The following is a 19789-nucleotide window of genomic DNA, read 5'->3' as shown; positions in this document are numbered from 1 at the left end:
TTTCACAATCCCAAGCCAAGGTCTCTCACTATCTGATCTGATCCGATCCCCTTTAGCACAGCTCCACTGGAAGTAGGAGCTCCTCAGCTGCCTAAGTGAGCTCTGGCACTCTTCCACTAGCTTAGAGGTTCCGCTGAGAATGATTCAGGGCTTGAAATCTGTTAGAAAACTTGCCTAGATGGTAGTGAGCAAACTCCAAAGAATTTTAACTACGTGCGCGCACTGCATTCTGATTAAAAATCATGTATGAACAAGAAAGTCTGATTTCTGAAGAGTGGCTAACAGCTCTCAGCCATGCAACATTTAACAGCCATCAGAGTCAAAGCGATGGCTGTTGGCCGCATGACAAAATTCCCTCGGTAACACAACCACATAACAGGGCATTCAGAATATTTCTTTGCAATGTCCTTTATTAAATATCCTCTTAGATACAGAATATTTAAGCAAAAATAGTTTAAAAAACTCTGTTTCGGTAATTCTTACAAGAGTTGTTTGTGTAGTCACTGTTACAGCAGCTCATATTGCCATTTAAGGAATAAATCTTTTATCAAATGTCAGGTTACTCACTGTGCAGAGATCTATTCCATACAAAGAAGTCTAAGAGTAGGCATTGGAAAATGCCTGTAGAAACCATGAAAACTGAATTTTGGTCTTCAGCTAATAAAGAAATTTAACAATTGTGTCACAGACACATAATTCTTAATAAATGAAGTAGCAGAATAGGAAAATGCATCCTCCACAGCTTACAAAAGTCATGGCAGTGCACACAAGTACAGCAAAAGAAGAGGATAAGCTTCAGCACAGCGCTGCCCAGCTACACCTGCGAGCTCTGAACGCTATTTCCAATACTCTAAATTTGTCACGTAACAACCGTGTGGCTACTGGCACTACCCACCTAGATGGGATTCTGCCCCACAAAAATTAAGACAGCAGAAACAGATTCTGCTTTGACTTCTGTTTGCCACAGCTGTTGCACGGCCTGTTGGGAGACCAAGACAGTCTCCTTCATTTTATTCTTTCCCATGTAAACCAATAATCTCATTTTTTACATTAATAAACAGTAAATAAATGTTTCTTTGGATCAAAGGATAGCTCCTATAGATGCAGACATTCTCGTTAAATAGATTAGGCTCATCAGGTATTCAGATTAACAAACCTATTGGCACAGGGAAGATGACTGGGGACACAGCACGCCCTTGCTGTGTAGCTGTAGAGCATACACATCTCTTACGATGAACGTTTCAATCGGGATCCTTAAGTTATAACCAAAACACTATGTAAGGGGTTGCTTGAGGTCAAACAAACCAGTCCCTCCTTTAACAACTTTTCCAACCACTAGGCATGCAGAAGGGGATCGCAGTTCATCATGGGCACCTGTAACAGAATTCAAACAAAATCATACTAGGATGTTTCCCAAAGGTTTCTAAAAGGTCAGTGCTGAAAAGAAAACATTTTGGTTTACATGCAAGAAGTCATCTGGTTCAGCTGCCCCTAGTTTCAGAAAGGCACTGCCACCTGCTGTTCATATTGAATTTGTATTTCTGAGAGCAGGAGTCCAAAACTCTTCCTATCCCTCCTACAACAACTGTTATCTCTTCCCAATCTTTTTGTGCGAGCAGAGAATTAGGCCACACATTACCAAACTCCCCCTCTTCAGCATGAAAAGGCAACACGTTCTGAATTCTAAGAGAACACAGATTTGACCTTCCAGTGAACACATTCCGCTGATTAAACAGATCACTAAAAAAAATACATCAGTGAGGCAAAACCAAAAAGATTCCCTTTTCATTGCTGCCTTTCTCCTTTGTTAGAGTGAATCCTTTTGATGTGGATTTTAAACCCTTCTGGCTAGATATGAAGAGAACTTTTCACTGGAGAGACATTCCATGAATTCCTTTGATTTTGTGGTTACTCACTGTAGCGAAATAGTGTCACAGAGACCTGGAAGCTCTCCAGATGACCTGTCTGGCTAGGACTGGTTTGCTTTCACTGTTTTTATAAGCACCCAGGCAGTTTTTCATTCATCCTAACTACAGCAAGCTGGAATTTTGTCATTAGAGCAGTTGGAAAATTGGAAATAAAATTGTTAAACTTTTGATAATTTTGGGTCATCTTTATTCTACTGAGCAAAATATACTGAACTTCCTAACATACAGAGGATGGGGGAGGAGCTGCACCATAGCACAGCATATGGCATGTGCTTGCTGCTCTGATCTCAGCTCCAATTGAATAATTAAATAGCTGCTCCTAAATGTGTGTCAGCTGAAGAAAAAAAAAAGCTCCTTTGTTAGATCATTAAATAACTGTCCTGTTTGCTCACATGATGTTAACAAGGAGTTATTCTTTGAGCAAATAGCCAAAGGGCTCTTGCTTCTGCACACTAAACCCTGATCAGTGTCTGCTGGGTCACAGCAGCACTGTAATGGCACTTCTTACGTTAGCTGTGTGCAGCAGTCACAACCCTTCTGTTTTCCTTCTTATTGATCAGGGCCATAAGCATAAACTTGACTGTACAGTCAAGTGATCTGTTACATTAAAGCAAATTAGATCCAGACTGCTGCACTCCACGTTATGACTTTGATTTCCATCGTGGTGAAATCAGTAACTCCCTCATCAGTGTAATCAGTGTAGCTTTCCTGCCAATTCACCGTGCCCTTCTGTCAGTATGCACTTCATGTCTTTATTCATAATATTATCCATAAATATAATTATGTTTCACCTGGCAAAAACCTTATCTTTTTTCTAGGTCAATATGTGATACAACATAAATCTGGAGAAAGAGAGCACAACTGTGCACAAAACATCCTCTATTCAATTTCACCCTGGATTTACACTTTTCCCTTCTGATTTTCAGATTAATTTTAAGTCAGTTGTAACCAATACTATTCCCAAACGACAATATTACAATCCTAACCCAAATTACCTTCCAAGAAAAGGAACAAAACAGCATTAACAAAAAGGAATTCAGTGAAAAAAGTATCTTTGACATCTGTGCAAGCCAGTTTAAGGTGCTCACTGAAGAGATCATGTTGAGAGCTTCTCCCATTTGTAACAGGGAGCAAAGGAGGCAGCACAGGAGCATCCAAGGAAAGTATCCAACTGGCAAGTGACAGAAACCAAGACTATTTGCAAATACGGGAGACATAATTAGTATCCAAAGCATGAGATGACGCAAACTGGCTAATGACAGACTGAAAGCTCAAGTTTTTTGGATAAAACTCCTAAATGCAGATGGCTAGTACCACTTCAAATGCCCTAAATAATCCCTGCAGCCATGTGATCTCTACACCTTCCAGAGCAGCAGCTAGAGGCCAGAAAGGATATTCCTGTGCATCTCAAATGGTACCAGAAACATTAGACAAATTAATCTGATCCTTTGTCTGTGTTTCAGAAAAAAAGAAAAGATAGGAAAGTGCTGCAAAGCAGAAGAAAACCAGAATCAAGGTAACAACTGGGACGACTGTTCTCACAATCAAATTCTGAATACCAAGGTTAGAGAAGAGATGAAAATATGGAAATTATAATAGCGACATAAAACCAAAGCAGAGATGACAATATTAATAGCAGAGACAGAAAGAGGCAGATTTAGTAGTCTGTTATAAAGCTTTGGTATAACAAATCTTAACAATCTTAAGGTTTGTTATAAAAATGCCTACCTAATTCATAAAGAAAGGAGTCACAGACCCCACAAATTACATGTGGGAGCTGACTTCATTTAAGATGACAGAATTCTATTAAAAACATCTGGAACATTTTCGTAGGCAAGGGCTTAATTAAAATTTTAGCCTCTGGCATTTCTTCTAATGCAATTATGCATTACTCAAAATAGTGGAAAGTTACGATGAAAACAAAGCATATGTGAAATGCTGCAGCAATATATTTCAAACTAAACCATTTACCCATCATTGTTGCTTCCTTCAGGAATTTGTAGCTGGTTTCAAATGTCATCTGTTGCAGAGGGGAGGAGTTGGACTGAATTCCAAAACGATTCAGCGGTTTATAAAATCCTTCAAAGCACATGTAATCTGCCACAAGTGAAAGGTGCCGAGGGTCTACCACAATTCCTAAGAACAGAAGAAAGAGCAATCATCAGAGCTTTCAAAGGCTAAAGTGTTTTTTTCTAAATAAATCAGGTCTATATTAAACCCCCTGAATCTAATCAACATGGAGAACATATCTATTAACATTCTTCTGGCAGTCACACCTCTGTGCATAGCTGGTTTAACTGCTCCCCTCAAATATCCAAGAGGGGCAGATCTCACTATAATATGAAACAATCTCTCTCCAGGGAAACCAAAATGTCAAGAATGTTGTAAGGCAGCAGTTTCTCTACATAAAATCAGTAAGGTCTGCATCATCTTTGTTTATGCAGAAGGGGATCACACATCCCTCTGTCTGTATGGGACACAGCTCTAGCCCCTCACCTGCTGCTGCACTAGCTAGGCACCAGAGTCAGAAAGGTTCTGGTATTTATCGTGCATGATATTAGGCATCCACAAAAAAAACCCATTTAGGCTAAAAAGAAGTATCACTTATTTTTAAATAACGCTTGTGGAGTCGGTGTGATGGGGGATCATTAGCAGCTCTGTCAACATTTACCTAACTGCTCCTGAACAACCTGAAGGTCAGACCATTCTGGGCTGCCAGCTGGCAAATCTGCTTGATATAACTGGTTGCTAAAATTCCCACTGTATTAACCTTCCCTCTTTCAGTCATTTCATTCATAGCAAGGCTTAGTTCCCTTCCCTTAAGGCAAATTCAACCCAGCCTGTGAAGTCAGGCATCTTCCCTAAGCCAGCTGCCTGGACTCTCTGAATATGGCAGAGACAGGAATATTCAGACAAAGCAGTGCAACTATTTTAGGAAAGATACAAAAACCTCAACTACAAAGGGAGCCTAGACTCCCATGATTAAAAAGACAGAGCAAGACAAGATTAATCCCACTCTCAGGGCCACTATACTAGCCTAACAGCTTCCTCAGACATCAATAGTTAATTCATCTGGACCTTCCAGCTTGCAAAAACTAAATATACCAGAATAGAAAAGCTCTGTGAAAGGGGGATAAATTCAACCTTGTCTAGTGAATTTTCTACTGATTAAATGGAACCTAACAATTAACTAACAAAGTCTCCACAGAAGGCACTATAATGATTAAAACAATGACAAGGTGCAACTTATAAATATGTACATAAATGAAAAGATCATGCAAAAGCACAACTTTACAAGCACTGTGGCTGGGTTTTCCCAGGTTAATGATAATAAAGACTATCTTTAGAAATACAAAGAAGTCTTACCATATACAGCAAATACATCTTTTATTTCCTTTATAATCACCCTCAGGGCAGACTCAATTCCATAATTCTTAGCCATGGCATGAATATCATTGGAATAAAGTCTGTTCATGTCCAAAATCTGAAAGTAAAAAAACCCAACAGATACAAGTTAGGACAATAGTTTCTCTCCATTTCCAAATAACTTAAGATAAGCTAAGATAGCTTTTTTCCTCCATTTTTCATGAGCTTAAGCAGCACCAACAGTTGCAGAACAACTAGGAAGCAGCTCAGAGGACTACAAATATGATCAGGGGGCTGGAGCACCTCCCCTGTGAGGACAGGCTGAGAGAGTTGGGGGTGTTCAGCCTGGAGAAGAGAAGGCTCCAGGGAGACCTTCGAGTGGCCTCCCAGTACTTTAAGGGGCTACAGGAAAGATGGGAAGGGACTCTTGATCAGGGGTGTAGGGATAGGATGAGGGGTAATGGTTTTAAACTGTAAGAGGGTAGATTTAGATCAGATGTAAGGAAGAAATTCTTCACTGTGAGGGTGGTGAGACACTGGCACAGGTTGCCCAGAGAAGCTGTGGCTGCCCCCTCCCTGGCAGTGTTCAAGGCCAGGTTGGACGGGGCTTTGAGCAACCTGGTCTAGTGGAAGGTGTCCCTGCCCATGGCAGGGGGGTTGGAACTAGATGATCTTTAAGGTCCCTTCCAACCCAAAACCATTCTGTGATTCTATGAAATATAGACAGAAATGACTGTGGGGATTTACGTTTAAGCTGGTGATCACAGCATTATATACATGAATAAGAGTACTGGAATCGAAACTCACCACAGGAGAAAATGATCTGAAAATCAGAAAAAGCAAACTAACAAACCATCCCAAGCAGCAGAGGAACATGTTAAAGCCTTCTAAGCAATGCCCAGTTTGCCTCAGCCAGCCAGAACTTTTAGCAAAAGCAGTAGAGAAGATGTAGCTTAAAACAATCCTGTATGGCACAACAGAACTATTCATCTCCAAGTACTACAATTCATTAGATGGAAGAACTCCCTCAAGTAACATTTAGAGACAGTTAGAAGCATAGTGTGAAATTATCTGTCATTAGACACTGGGCTGCTGCACAAAAACTGATTTGCAAGCTGCCCTTGAGAAAAGACTCTGCTGAGCTCTGAACACATCTGTAGGGTAGAAACGAGGAGGAAGAGAGTTTAATAGCTGAAAAGGCTGCACATCACTCCTGCTAAATATAAGTGGCATACATCATCCACTGTCTCTCTGTAGAACACACAAGATCATTCAAGTTTGGGATTATAAATAGATTATGTACATCAGAGTATCTGAACAGCTCCACAAGGTTTATCCCTTCGGTGTGCAGAACGAGTTCCTTCTCTCCTTGCTTATTGGTACTTTCATTCAACAAGCATCGTGTGATCCCCTTCACTTCATGAATGACCGCGCTTCGTGCGAGAGACACAAGCAAGGAGGAGAGATCGAAGTACACCTTCATCAACGGAAGTGTCAATGAAACCTAAGAGGACAAAAAACCAAAAAACAAACCAAGGCAGTGTTGTTCTGTAAAGAAGCTCAAACATTAGGCTCAACAACCAGCCTACTTCTTTTTAGGGAAAAAGTAGACAACTGGAATTACCCTAGTTCTGTGTTTAGGAACATGAACATCTGACTAGAATTACAGCTGAACAATACTAATAGGAACACCCCATCCCAGAATCTTTCATCCACATTGCTTTCAAGATCTCTGAACTTACACTGATTGGGGTTTTTTGGGTGGCTTTTTCTGGAGGGGTGGACTGTTTGTTGGGTCTTTTTTTTTTTCGTTTGTTTTTTAAGATGTTTAGACTCTTTCAACAGTCCAGCCATCACTTTTATTCACCAATAACTAAACAGTGGTGCATCTTTAAAGATTAAAACACAATAAACCTGTCAAAAACCTGTTTTTAAAAAGAAGTTTCATCAGGCATTCTGAAAGTTAGAAGTTATTAAAGATTTTGTCAAGAAGTACATTTGTACTGCCACTTTCCTGTATTAATATAGGATTGCCGAGATAAAACAGCAGCACTGCACTGCAAAGATCCATTTGTTATAAGAACTACATGCACAACTGCACAACCACACACAGTTGTTTCCAGGCACCACCATCTTACCTCACACCAAAGTTCATTTTCCATGTCAAATGTGTAATCCTGTATTGATGGGTGACTGTCCAGAACAGCATTTACTCGCAACTGCGCTGACTGACGTAATCGATCTTTCTCTTTTTTAGTCTGAGACATAAAGGAAAGATGTTGAGATTCATCACCATCTGCTCCATTCTGATCTTCTTCAGCACCAGGAGTCCTTTCTTCTTTTTCCGATTCAGCCTCTTCATCTTCTACATTCTCATCAATGTTTTCTTCCCCATTCTCTTCTTCACTCTCATAATCAACCTGCATAGAAATAATGTTGTATTTATCTGAGCCAGAACATGTACAGAAACAAAGCACACCGTGAACAGTTTTATTCATGAATATTCTTGACTGTTGAGTTGCAAGTATCTCGCCTATGACACAATGAAAATGCAATTCCATTGCAAAGAAAATAATACAACAGATTCAGTTCAGTCTCTGTTTCTTTATAATCATGCCATTATTCCTCAATAGAGCCCAGGATGCTACAGGTTATTGGGACTGTAGCAGAATTTAGTTTCCTCCCCCTGAAAAAGGCTCTTCCCATAATCCAACTCTGATGATGGGATTCCCTCAAGACTTTCAATTACTCTACCCTCTTGCTGAAATGACAGCAACCCATCTTGTAAGCAGTAATTATGAAGTAGTGAAAATGGAGAAACATGCAGAGCCAGGGAGAATATTCATTAAGAACCACAGCAAAGTTTTAAATTAAAACAGTTAATGGCATTAAAGTAACAAGAGGTAGAAGGTGAGCTACAGCACAGACAACCTGATTGCCAGACACATCTACCCAATGCCTGAAGAACAAGACTTCATCAAAACGCAGCTCTCTTCCACTTCTAACTTGCACAGTTCTCTTAAAGGACAGCAGTGACCAGGCTCAACTACAATCACAGAATCATAGAATACCAGGTTGGAAGGGACCTCAAGGATCATCTGGTCCAACCTTTCTTGGCAAAAGCCAAGATGATCACAAGTCTCAGTCCACACCATCTGCTACAGTCTTCCCTCCATCCAAATCAAAACTGATGAGCACTTTCCCATCTCAAGTGGGGTTTATTGGTTTTCAGCATTTTGTTTCAATGGAAGCTTTCCTTCCCAACTCAAACCAAGGCAGAGGAAATTGGGAATTAAAGTGCAGTGCTGAGCACCTGTAAAATCATTACCTCTTCTTCCTGGTTCTTCCTCCGTTTTGCTTCTGTAGCATCACCATCCCCTTCATCAGCTTCTGCGTCAACAATGTTCTCTTCTTCCTCTGCTGCAGCTTCCTGACCATTCAGTGTCTAGAAATCCACACCAGACCAGACAATCAGGCTGACTGCTAGGAAGCATCAACTGCATCGAAAGGCTTTAGCCAAACATTTGGAATTTAACAATCCCTGTTCAACGTTCTACCTTTAAGGACAAATTAATTTCTATAAGCCCACTACTATAAAGAAATAATGAAATCACGCTCATGATAACTTTAACATTAAACAAGATGAATGTCTACAAGACAGATAAGTTATCAGCCTTTTTATACGACAGTCCTTGATGGGAGAGGAGTGGCAGAAGGAAAACGCAAAAGACTTCCAATGAAAAAATAATCTTCCTTAAAGTTTTGACAACCACTGCTACAACGGGACATTGATCCAGGAGCAAGTGAAGAGTAGTATGCTTTTATTTCACTGAAGCTAAAATAATCAGGCATTTTCAGAGTGCAGTCTTAAGTAAATTGGGATTTAATACACAATAACTTTAATTTCCTTGTTAATTTTATGAGAACGCAAAGACAGTTTATGGATAAAGAAAACATTTAAGTAGTGATTTAGTATCCACTAAATCTAGTATTGTGTTCACGGTGGAATGTGCTACTCTTTTCCAAATTCTGGTTTTCAAAAACAGGAAAAGGAAGTGAGGCATTTTTCAGACAATGTTTTTCTGTACCTTGTCTTGGTCACCATCTAGATCTTTCTGAGTTGCTTTCCGGCTGCTGACTTCAGTAAAAGATGCCATCTTTGCACTCTTCCTTTTAATTGCTTCCAGAAAAATTTTAAAGAACCTGAAAGAAGCAGCAACCCAGAATGTCACAGCTCAGCAGTACTCAGTCAATCTCAAGTTGTCAGAAAATTAAATGTTTTTTTTAAGAAGTCAGTGAACTCACGACAGGACATATCCTCTAGTGGATGCAAGAGTACTTCTAGGATAAGTCAAATAATTTTTCTTCTCATCCCTTTCCCATTCCTTTAAGAATCAAAAGGTTGGTATCATCTCTTTTGCAATCACAGATGTAGCCATGCATCCAAAGCTTAAAATTATAAGCTCATCTGGACATAAAATCTGCACATCAAATTGACCTTTAGAAGAGATGGTTTACTAGTGGACTTTTTTTTTTTTTAAAAAAGCAACAAGCACATGCAAAATCATTAGAGTAACCCAGCTTGAACTAACACGGCCTGAAGGAGGAAGAAATCAATGAAGCCTTTTTGCAAAACAAAAATAGCTTTCAATAGACCCTTACCATTAAATGTTCTACTTTTGATTATACAAATTTGGCCAGACATGGGGAAGGAAGCTGGGGGGAAAAAAAAGGGGGGGGGGGGCAGGGAAGCAGCTTTTTCTGATTTATTTAAAGGTTTAGTTCTGTTCAGTGAGTTCTGTCCAAGGGATACCTGAAGTATTCAAACATTTTTGCTGGCAATAAATGTTTAAGCATCTAAAGGTAAGGAATGAGATGTTGCTTATATGGCTCTTCTCCAGTTCTGTCAGAGACATGAAAGATCTGCCTTGATACAGTTCTGCACTGTCACTACACCTCATATCCACAGTTTTATTCAAGACATAAAAAGCAACTGTGTAGATGCTTCTGCAAGCACATCTGCAGGAAGCTGTTGCTCTGAAAGCCACAGCAGCAGTAATAAACAACACGCAGTGACCCTTAGAGCCCAGGGAAAGGCAAAAGAAGAGCAAATATTAAAGTATCTGAAAGCAAACTCACCTTGTTTCCATGAAGTGCAAGATCTGCCTGGGCTTCACACATTTCTCTTCTCGGTAATATTCATGGGGCAAGAAATGGAATTTGATTTTGTAGAGGCGATGTTTGTTCTGCTTGCACTTCACATGCAGGGATTCCTCTATGTCAACTTTCTGCAAGACCTACAAAAGTCCCAAGTAGGAACGTTACTCCTTTGATGAAGACACTGCATTTACTTCCTACAATTCCAATGCTTTCCACAGGAGACCAGAATTACACAAGGCTAACTGGCAAACTTCTCTGGAGGCTTTGTGGCAGCTCCTGGGCAAGAGGACTCTACACCATTGCATTCTTTTTGGCTTCAACTCCTCCCAACAATTAACTCAGACAATACCGGGAGAACAGCCTCACCTCCCACCTGACTCCTTCACTTCTCAGTGGGCCAACAGCTTCATTTTACTGACCCATGCCCATTAAGCATGACAGTATTTCAGCACAGAGCTGAGTCTTAACTCTATCCTTGCTGCTTTCAACTTGAAAGAGTAAGACAGAAAAGGGTAGGGCATGCAGGAGAGCACAAGAAAGACTGCACTCCTAGGAAGAGAGGGGTCACATCAGACTTCAGTACATCGAGTCTCCATGGAACCACACGTTTTGCTTCTGCTGAGCGCAGCCACTTGTATGAGTTTAGGAAGAAGTGGGGAACGAACAGAAAGGTCTACTATGCCAATCACAGCCAGATTAGCTTGTCTTGAAGACAAAACAAAACCCCTCCAATCCTAGAGAATGATAAAAATGAGCTTGAGAAAAAGCCAAACAAGGCTACGGCAGCAAACATAAATCCTCCCTGCCATTATACTACCGCTATGTCTGAACTATTACCCTTCCTTTATGTTCTATAGAGTTCGGAGCCTTTGACAACGCAGGTTAAATTGAATTTAAAGTCCTGTACAGCCAGAGCAACTGCAATTCCTTTCAATGCTCTACTTCCTAGCAGATATTGCAGGTCCAATATGCAAGGGGTGAAAAGAAAGGATCCTCTCATCTTGCAGCCACAGATAAGCCTTCAAAAATGGAAACTGCTACAAAGCCAGACTAACTGATGAGCTCAAACAGGAGGTTTTGCTTTACTGACTCTCAAGGGATACACTGAATAGGAGGCTCACCTCAGCTAAGCACACTCTCGTGAGCCGTTTCTTAAGCTGTTTCACCTTCTTGAGAGCTTTCTTGGTATTGAACACAGGAACACTCATCATTGGCGTTTTAATATTTGCACTGGCCACCATTAATATTTCCCGCAACCTTTAAATAAAGAATGATCTTTCAAATTAAGCAATAAAAGCAGTATGCAATCAAATAAATATGTAGTTCATTCAATTAGGCAGCATGCAGCGACTGTCAGTTCTACCAAAGCCATATGCGCCGAGAGTCGTGGTCACCGTCGCACTGCTCCTTTTCACTTTTTTGGTTCCTCATCAGGCACAGCACAACAGTAGCTCTGCTGCCTCAATTAGATTATCACCCCAATTACGGGAAGAGAATAGAGATGATAATAAATTGTTCCCAGAACAGAAGAACTAATGAAGCCTGTTTCCTACAGATGCATAACGTATGCTTCCTCATACTTTCTCTCCCTCCCCTGTTGAAGTAACACAGCCATCCCCCACCTAAGGCATCACCCTCCTATGTACAAGGCCAGGGCCAGCCCCCACGTTATCCAGAACAAGCTGATGACTGGCTGGTAAACACATGTGCGCTGCTAAAGTCACTGTCACCAAACAGAAGAGCCAGGGGGAACCTGGCTGCTCTAAAATGGGTCTTTTTCTACATAGGTGATAATAATACTAAACGTGCCAGATTTCATAGTTGCAGTGAAATTTTGTGAAAGAAGTTAAGTTTAAAGTTAGTACGGGGAGAAGAGGTCAGCAGAGGGCAAACCCACAAAGCACTGTTTCTTTAGGCTTACACTGGACTGACTAAAATACAGAAACAAATAAGCCATTTGCTGTACAGCAGATAAGAATAAGGGGCCTTCATAGGTATTTTGTATCTGGAAAATGAATCAAAACAACTTAAAATTGTAAAATGTTAAAATAGTTCTGAACAGGCACAATTTACAATTAAACTGAAGGATGATTTGCTCTCAGGATTACACATATACCTACCTGCCAGTGAGATTAAGCACTATTATGTTAAGTGCCAAAAATGGCAAAGAACCCACCAAGAACAGTTTTCTCACCTTGGAATACCCAATGTGACATTCATTTCGCCTCTGCCAGCAAAGTGGAAGGTGTTCAGAGTCATCTGTGTGGAAGGTTCCCCAATACTCTGAGCTGCAAGAAGACCCACAGCTTCTCCCGGGTCACAAAGAGATCGCTGCCACTTTAAATACAACAGATCCTTTAACCTGAAGACAGGAAATAAGAGGTTTAGCTCAATGCAGTACAAAATAAAGAACTCCTACGAGACTGAAACATTGCTCAGTTCAATAAAGTTACCTCTTTCAGCCAATTTCTCCTGGTAAAATTGTCTATCGCCATCTGATCTGACAAACACAGCACATTAACACAGAACTGGGGCCTTGGCCAATCCATATTTTATTTCTGCTGCTAATTCCCAGAATATCAGAAGAGTCCATTTACTCCCACTTGCTCATCTCAACTGCCTTGCTAACTCCAAGGCGTGGCAAGAGCATATTTTGAAGTGTTTAAGTATTATTTTATATGTATGTGGACAGCAATACATTGCTGTCATTGCATAAAGCCTTTGCCAAAGCCCTCATCAGCACAGAAAATTCAGATGTGGAAGAAATGGGTAACCAGGGCCTTTCCACTGGAACCATTCTGAAACCCACTACTTTGTTTCATGAAGGTCACAACAAAACCAAGAGTTGATAATGACGTTTCATCTTTAGCAAACTCAGTCCAAAAAAGTATTTTGGTTTACGGCTCAGTGCAAAGAAGTAAAGACACAGAAGTTATTACCTATCAGAAGAAAGTGCTGGGCACATATAATTTAGTCTGTTCTCTGATTCCCATTTATTGATATACTCTTCGACTCCATTTTCAAATGTTTCTGAAACAGATGCAAAATAAGTATCTGGACGCCAAACACCAAGGCTTGGGTCAGGACACTTATTTGTTTTCTTCAGATACTTTCGTCGTTTCTTCTCATCTAGTTCATACCACATCTTCAATAACTGAAAATAAGAAGAGGTTTTTAAGCAGACTGGTTTATCCACAATAAGACCAAAACCAAGTAACACTGCTTCCACCAGCAATCAAGCAATGGAAAGGAGGAAAAGATTACCTGCATAAAACTTAAGGGTGTACTTAACATAGCAAACAGCTACAAATGTGGCATTCTCCATTTTCTGATATTTAACACCTTTCATCCCAAATGATTTCAAGATTCTTTAAACACTTGAAATAGTCAGACTTATCTATCCATAGTAACTACTCCAGAAATCAGTGAAATACAGCCCTCTAAGAATGATTTTAACTGGGGAGTGAACCCCTCAACATACTTAAATCTTTACTTCTAGCTGACTACCACCTCGCCTGTCTAAAGCTGGCATGACAAAGGACCTTCTCTGATTTTCAGCTGTTGACATTCAAGCCCAATAGTTCAGCAGAGACCTTACATACAGCTTGCATCTTATGCATGCTGATTGGTTTTATTTCTATTCTTCGGTTTGCTAGTCTTTCAAATAACATTTCAAATGTTGCATTTAATAAAGGAAAAAGTTAGTGCCGACTTAAAAAAAAATCAATACAGAAAATGAGCTATCTTTTACATGCCTTGCTGTTTTATGAAGGAGGAACTGGCTTGTGACATGAAAGTCTGTCCACTGAGCTTTATAATATATTGGAACAGAGATAAGCATGTATCTATATCTACCTATTGACTGAAAGAAAAAATGAACAAACCGTACATTAATCCCCAGACCAAATTGTTTTGACCGTTATCAAAAGTGCCAACAGCAACAGGAATTCAGCATAGCTGAATAAATGAACTAGTGATTAGGCGTAACATTTGCAGACAAGCTCACGGAGTTGTGTATCTCAACACCTTCAACTTGGAGTTTCATGTTAACTGTCCATGTACTACCAGGGTAAATTCCTTGTGAAAGCAAGGATGTGAAGCAGCCCCTTTGTGTCCATACATACAGTCTTCATTAGAAGCCATAACATATAAATTAGTGCCCTGATGTACAAGAACCTTAAGCAAGAGTACTTTTTTGAAACACTAGGCAGGGCTGGCTCAGCCCTCTGATCTCTGTATTTAAACAGGTTCTCATCCAGCTCACAGATATCTGTCCATCCAAGAGAAATCTTCTCTGTGTACATCCATAAACATGGGCTGTTTTTTAAAATCATTTTTACCTCAGAGGTTTTGGCCTCTGCCCTAGCACTAGGGCCCACAGACTTTAATAAATGAATCACAGCTTCACCACTCACACAGCTGATGTGATTCCTTCTAAAGGTAACTTGTGTTAAGTAGACTGTGAAACAGTCTGGGACATAAAAAGCCATTTGAAAAAAAAATAATGGAATTCTGCAACTTTTTTAAAGGGCTCGGTCAATTCAACTGCTTCTGCGTTACCTGTAAAGTAGCAGGATCTCTTCCATTTTTGATTTCCCCGCCTGGAATCTGTGCTTTTACACTGGCCATTTTCTTCTGGGAAAACAACAGAAAACCTCCTTCTCTTTGAGAGTTTTGGTGCCTGACTCGCCACTTTTTGATGGCTTTGAACTGCTGGTTAGCTTGGTGAGACTCCATCCTTGCTAAAGCTTCATCCAGATGGTTTGTCTTCTGGATTACCTATAAGAAAGTTACTGTATCATTATTCTTCTCTTTATGCTCACTGTAGCAGAGAAGGCAAAGCAAACCAAAAAGGTCATCTGCTGCCACTCAAAATGTTCAGCTGCTGTAAAACAATTTTAAAATTGGTTTTCAACCCAACTGAGACAAAACCCCTTATATCTTTATGTGACTATTGCCATTCTTTAATAAGCTGTGATGATGTAAAAGAAAGTTAACCAAACTTGACAGACTGAAGAGTAAAGTTATCTGTGTTGAATCCAAGTGCAGAGTTAGAATAGACGAGAATAGGAAGAGTGCTTGGTGCTCTGCTGAAATTGAGACTGCTTAAGTCATGCCACAGACTTAAGATTTGCTTCCATATTTTGAATACAATGGCAAACAAAAACGTAGGTTAGTCTGACAGTGACTGAGAGAAACAACTATGCCACTGGATCCCTAACAGATACGCCAGATGTTAACCGTGCATTTCAGTCTCCACCTTCACCCCATATAAATACTTAAGATTTAGGTGTTGTACCTCATAGTTTTCTGCAATAAAAGGAAACTGCTCGGGTTGTAAGAACTGAGTTTTAGGGATATCAAGCCCATCTTCTCCATACAGAAACTGCACCACGCTGCCATCACTATCTCGTACAGTCAGGTCATACTGAACTACCAGTCCTTCCAAATGTTTGATGATACACCTGTTCCAGAGGAAAAAAAAAAACAAAAAAAACCAAACCCAAAACCCACTGTTAAGAGGCTATAAAGGAACAAGGATGATATACCTCTAGCATGAAAAATACTGTTTTCATTAATATCTAAGCGCACTTAAGGGCTGATCAGGAATTCTGGAAAGCAAAAATCATACAGACACAACACACAGGTGAAATGCATATACTGCAAAGCCTTCTGCATGGTGCTCCCTCCAGTTTCCTTGGACTGAAGTGACTTAAAATAGCAAACTACTCTCCATTTCTCCTGTCACTCTTCAACAGTTGTCTGAAAGAAGGGGGCATCCCACCTTTAGAACCCCTCACTACCCTCTGAAACAATTAAAAAGTTCCATCTTCTATATACTGGAGATGTTGCTTGAATAAAGACGAGGGCCACACTATGTGGCCAAGAAAAACTAGAGTTGCCTGAAATTTGTACATTTTTACTTGTACCAGGAAAAAGATTTCTCCAAAAACAAAAGTTGCTGCTGCTATGTGCCAGAAGTAAGTTAGAGATGATAAAGTTCCACTTGATCTAGTCCTCTAGAAAGTTGGCCTTAAAACAAACATTGAACACGCAGACAGTAAACACTCTTCCACAAAGCAAGTACGCTGAAGTTAATGTAAACAGTTACCCTACAACAAAAAACAAAAAAACCCACCCAAAACTCCAAACAAACAAAAGGACCTTTTAAAGGCTCAAATTCTAAACCAAGCCTCTTACCTTTGTAGGTACCCAGAACGGCTGGTTTTGACAGCTGTATCCACGAGACCTTCCCTGCCAGCCATGCAGTGAAAGAAGAATTCCTGAACATAAGCACAATACCATCAGCGTTCTGCTGAGAAGTACACCAAGACTGGTAATTTATGCTCTTTCTCAAGAGCTATATACGAAATTTGGGTGAACTAAGTTGATTTATCACAGACACTGTGTATTAAATTACCAAGATTTAAATAGACTTCAGTATAAGCACAAGCATATTAAACTTACAGAAGGTTTGATCCCAGTGAGAAATCTGCCTGTCACAAATCCTCCTGAGCTAGGGGAAAAATCATAAGGCTGGAAACATGGCAGTGATTTGCCAGATGCCATCAGTGGGGGTCTTCGACCTTCCAACTCAATCTGGCCCAGCAAACAAGAAATCTAAATGTGGATAGGAAAAAATGAAACATCACTTTTCCATCCAACATTTTGCTCACATAAGTTCAACAATTTTTCTTGAAAAACATAGTAAAAAAATTAAAGTTTTCACTAGATATTCTTCAACTAAATGTCAACACATTCATTAAATGTTCTTGCTACTGACAGGCAGAAAAGACACGCAGATCTCATCTGGTCTTTTTTTAAGTTATTCCAGCCCCCTGACTCATCCTCAACATTTCCATTCTCATTCCGTATGTTTATTTTCATTCAAAGAGATGTGAAACTAAAAGTATTGTAAATATTTTTTAGGCCCCTACATTACCCTGACCATCTCTCAGCAGTGTACTAAAGACAGAACAAAAAACCAAACAAAACCCACTCTTGAGCTTTGGTCATTCTCTCTCATCAGGGACAGAATTTTAGATGGCCTTTTCATATAGTGTTTCTTGCCTGGTGTCTGTGTTGCAGAAGGCAAAATTAAAAAGCGTCCTTGCCATTTCTACCAAAATCAAAAGTAAGATTTAGTTGTTCCTATTCAGCAGTAGGAAAAGGAAACAGAGGGGTCAGTCTCCAACAGGGGCCAGGAAGAGGTCTTTCTCCTACAGTAGGTTTGTATAATCTGTAGCGTTCCTTCTAAAAAGGTGGTCTGCTCCTTCTATAAATCCTAAGGTACTGAAAACTGATTCAAAAATAGAAGGTTATAATAAACATTGACTCTCCTCCATCACCCACTGAGGTCTTTATTACACTCTTCTAAAATTTTTCCATGCCAAAGGCCTCTATTCCTAAAGCCCAGAATAAAAGTCTTGCTTTGGTATTAGATATCCATACAAGATCTTCTCAACAGCTTACATTCTAGGACAAATCACATCAATGCCGGTAGCTGCTAGGTATTCTGGCTGTCATTACCTGCATTGTATTTACAGTGGATCCTTTGGCTCCTGACTGTACCATCAACTGCAAATTGTTCTCTGGAAAGCTCCTGTGGAGACCAAGGGGCATACAAACCTAAAGAGTTGTGGTGGGGTAAAAGGAACAAAACCAAACCGTTATTAATAAAATAATAAACCAAAGCAATTCCTGTTGAGGGCTTTAAGAAAGTGAAAAGATGACTAATCACAAACATTCCTATTTATAATTTTAAAAGTGTCTTGAGTATTAGCCTTCTTATTCAGGGAGGACAAGGTTGAGGTGGCAAGGCAGTATGTGAAGCTTCATGCTGAGGACAGATGGAAAGCTTCAGCCTCCAGAGCAGTCAGGCACCCCTCATCAACATTAAATTAACTTAATAAGAAAGCCTCCGAACAAGATTAGCATACACAGATGCCTCGATGCCAACCTTGTTAACTTCATTGTTGTAATTGTTTACTTCCTCCTTGAATTTCATATCAACCATGTTAAAATCCCTCTGGTCTTTGCAGAGATGGGCATCCTGCCATTTCCCTTGGACCTCCTCACATGATGCTGTTTCTGGCAAATTAAGAGCAGCTCTAACAGCCTGAAAGAAAAACATGGAGGCTTTTAGGTGCTAAGCAGGCATGATTAAACAGGGCAGAATTTAAAACATTTTTAATTATGGGGAGAAAAAAAATTTTGCAGGACAGACTTACTTCAATACCATGCTGGCGTGACTTTTCAATGATTTTTTTTCTTTTGTGGTCTGCTTCAGGTTTAACCAAAATATCTTCAATTCCTGTTAAAGAAGAGAAGGAGAGCACACAATGATCTAAACTGAAAAGTCATCAAGGAAGGAACCACATTTGGTTCCACATTTGAGAGCAAAGAGCTGGAAAAGAAAGCCACAATTAAAGACACAGTAATTGTTAAAATCAGGCTAACTGCAGCTTGACAAGAAAAAAAAAATTCTGAGTGGCTTTTTGAGGGAGAAGACATAGGCTAGGCTGTCAAAAACCCCATGCAACATCAACTAAGCTACACACTGAGGCTGCAAAATCAGCTCCCTAACTTTAAGAAGTTTTAACTTCAACAGTGTCTATAAAAATCGGTGCACTTGCACAAACAAATGTTTTACAGACCAGCCGTATCAAACTTTTTTCTCTTCCATCCAAGTTTCTATGAGTTGAAGTTTGCAGAATCTGTCATTTCCTAGCTTTTTTAAAAAGGCAAACTAAAAATACAGACCCTTGTGATGACAGGAGCAGGAGAACAACTGTTTAGAACAAATCAAAGGTTGGAACCCTAACTCCTGTAAGCTATTTGTAAGGAGACCTGCGAAAGTCACTAAAAGGGTCACTAAAGTGACTGGAACACGTGTTGGATGAGGAGTGGCTGAAAGATGTGTTTGTCCTCTAAAGATACAAGAAAATAAAATTCTGCTTCAAGAGGAGAAAAATTTTGATGACGTATATGATCAAATGCTGGCACGGGGACCCAGAGAGGTTGTACAACCACCATGCCTGGAGACACAACTTGAGTGGACACAGTCCTGCACAAGCTCATCTGGCAGGATTTGCTTTAAGCAGGGAGCTGCAGATCACCTCCAGAGGTTCCGCCACGTTAAGTGTACAGCAGTTGTAGGGGGACAAGTGGGATGCTTTACTAGTGAGTTGCACACACTCTTCCAAGGAAAAGAAGCCTATGGCCCTGTCACCTGTCCCTCTATTTTCACTCCTTCTGTTCAGCCCTGCTCACCTTTTCCCATTACAACCTTGTCTCTTCTACTTTTTCTCCTCCTCCTGAACCTTATTCATCTC

General features: G+C 40.1%; 1 protein-coding gene across 2 annotated transcripts in view; it reads right to left on the bottom strand.

Moving 5' to 3' along the window:
• Nucleotides 1-392: 392 nt before the first annotated feature.
• The window catches only part of POLR1A (RNA polymerase I subunit A), a 36285-nt gene continuing 16888 nt past the window's right edge, over nucleotides 393-19789 (bottom strand). Inside the window, exons 17-34 of one of the 2 annotated variants that reach the window (XM_074865512.1) lie at nucleotides 18686-18768; nucleotides 18415-18573; nucleotides 17985-18083; nucleotides 16923-17075; nucleotides 16656-16738; nucleotides 15754-15919; nucleotides 15015-15233; nucleotides 13394-13608; nucleotides 12649-12816; nucleotides 11576-11711; nucleotides 10434-10591; nucleotides 9383-9497; nucleotides 8623-8739; nucleotides 7433-7714; nucleotides 6598-6798; nucleotides 5295-5412; nucleotides 3900-4064; nucleotides 393-1374 (exon numbers count right to left, since the gene is read on the bottom strand). In XM_074865512.1, the coding sequence (XP_074721613.1) occupies nucleotides 1274-1374; nucleotides 3900-4064; nucleotides 5295-5412; nucleotides 6598-6798; nucleotides 7433-7714; nucleotides 8623-8739; nucleotides 9383-9497; nucleotides 10434-10591; nucleotides 11576-11711; nucleotides 12649-12816; nucleotides 13394-13608; nucleotides 15015-15233; nucleotides 15754-15919; nucleotides 16656-16738; nucleotides 16923-17075; nucleotides 17985-18083; nucleotides 18415-18573; nucleotides 18686-18768 (2738 nt within the window). In that variant the 3' untranslated portion in view covers nucleotides 393-1273. Of the gene's footprint in view, nucleotides 1375-3899; nucleotides 4065-5294; nucleotides 5413-6529; nucleotides 6799-7432; nucleotides 7715-8622; nucleotides 8740-9382; nucleotides 9498-10433; nucleotides 10592-11575; nucleotides 11712-12648; nucleotides 12817-13393; nucleotides 13609-15014; nucleotides 15234-15753; nucleotides 15920-16655; nucleotides 16739-16922; nucleotides 17076-17984; nucleotides 18084-18414; nucleotides 18574-18685; nucleotides 18769-19789 lie in introns of those variants that run through there. The other variant, XR_012628618.1, reaches the window with a different exon arrangement.

This window comes from Strix uralensis, chromosome 4, assembly GCF_047716275.1.
Source record: "Strix uralensis isolate ZFMK-TIS-50842 chromosome 4, bStrUra1, whole genome shotgun sequence".
NCBI lineage: Eukaryota > Metazoa > Chordata > Aves > Strigiformes > Strigidae > Strix > Strix uralensis.
The sequence above is the reverse complement of the archived record's forward strand: the minus strand, read 5'-3'. Positions and strand labels throughout refer to the sequence as shown.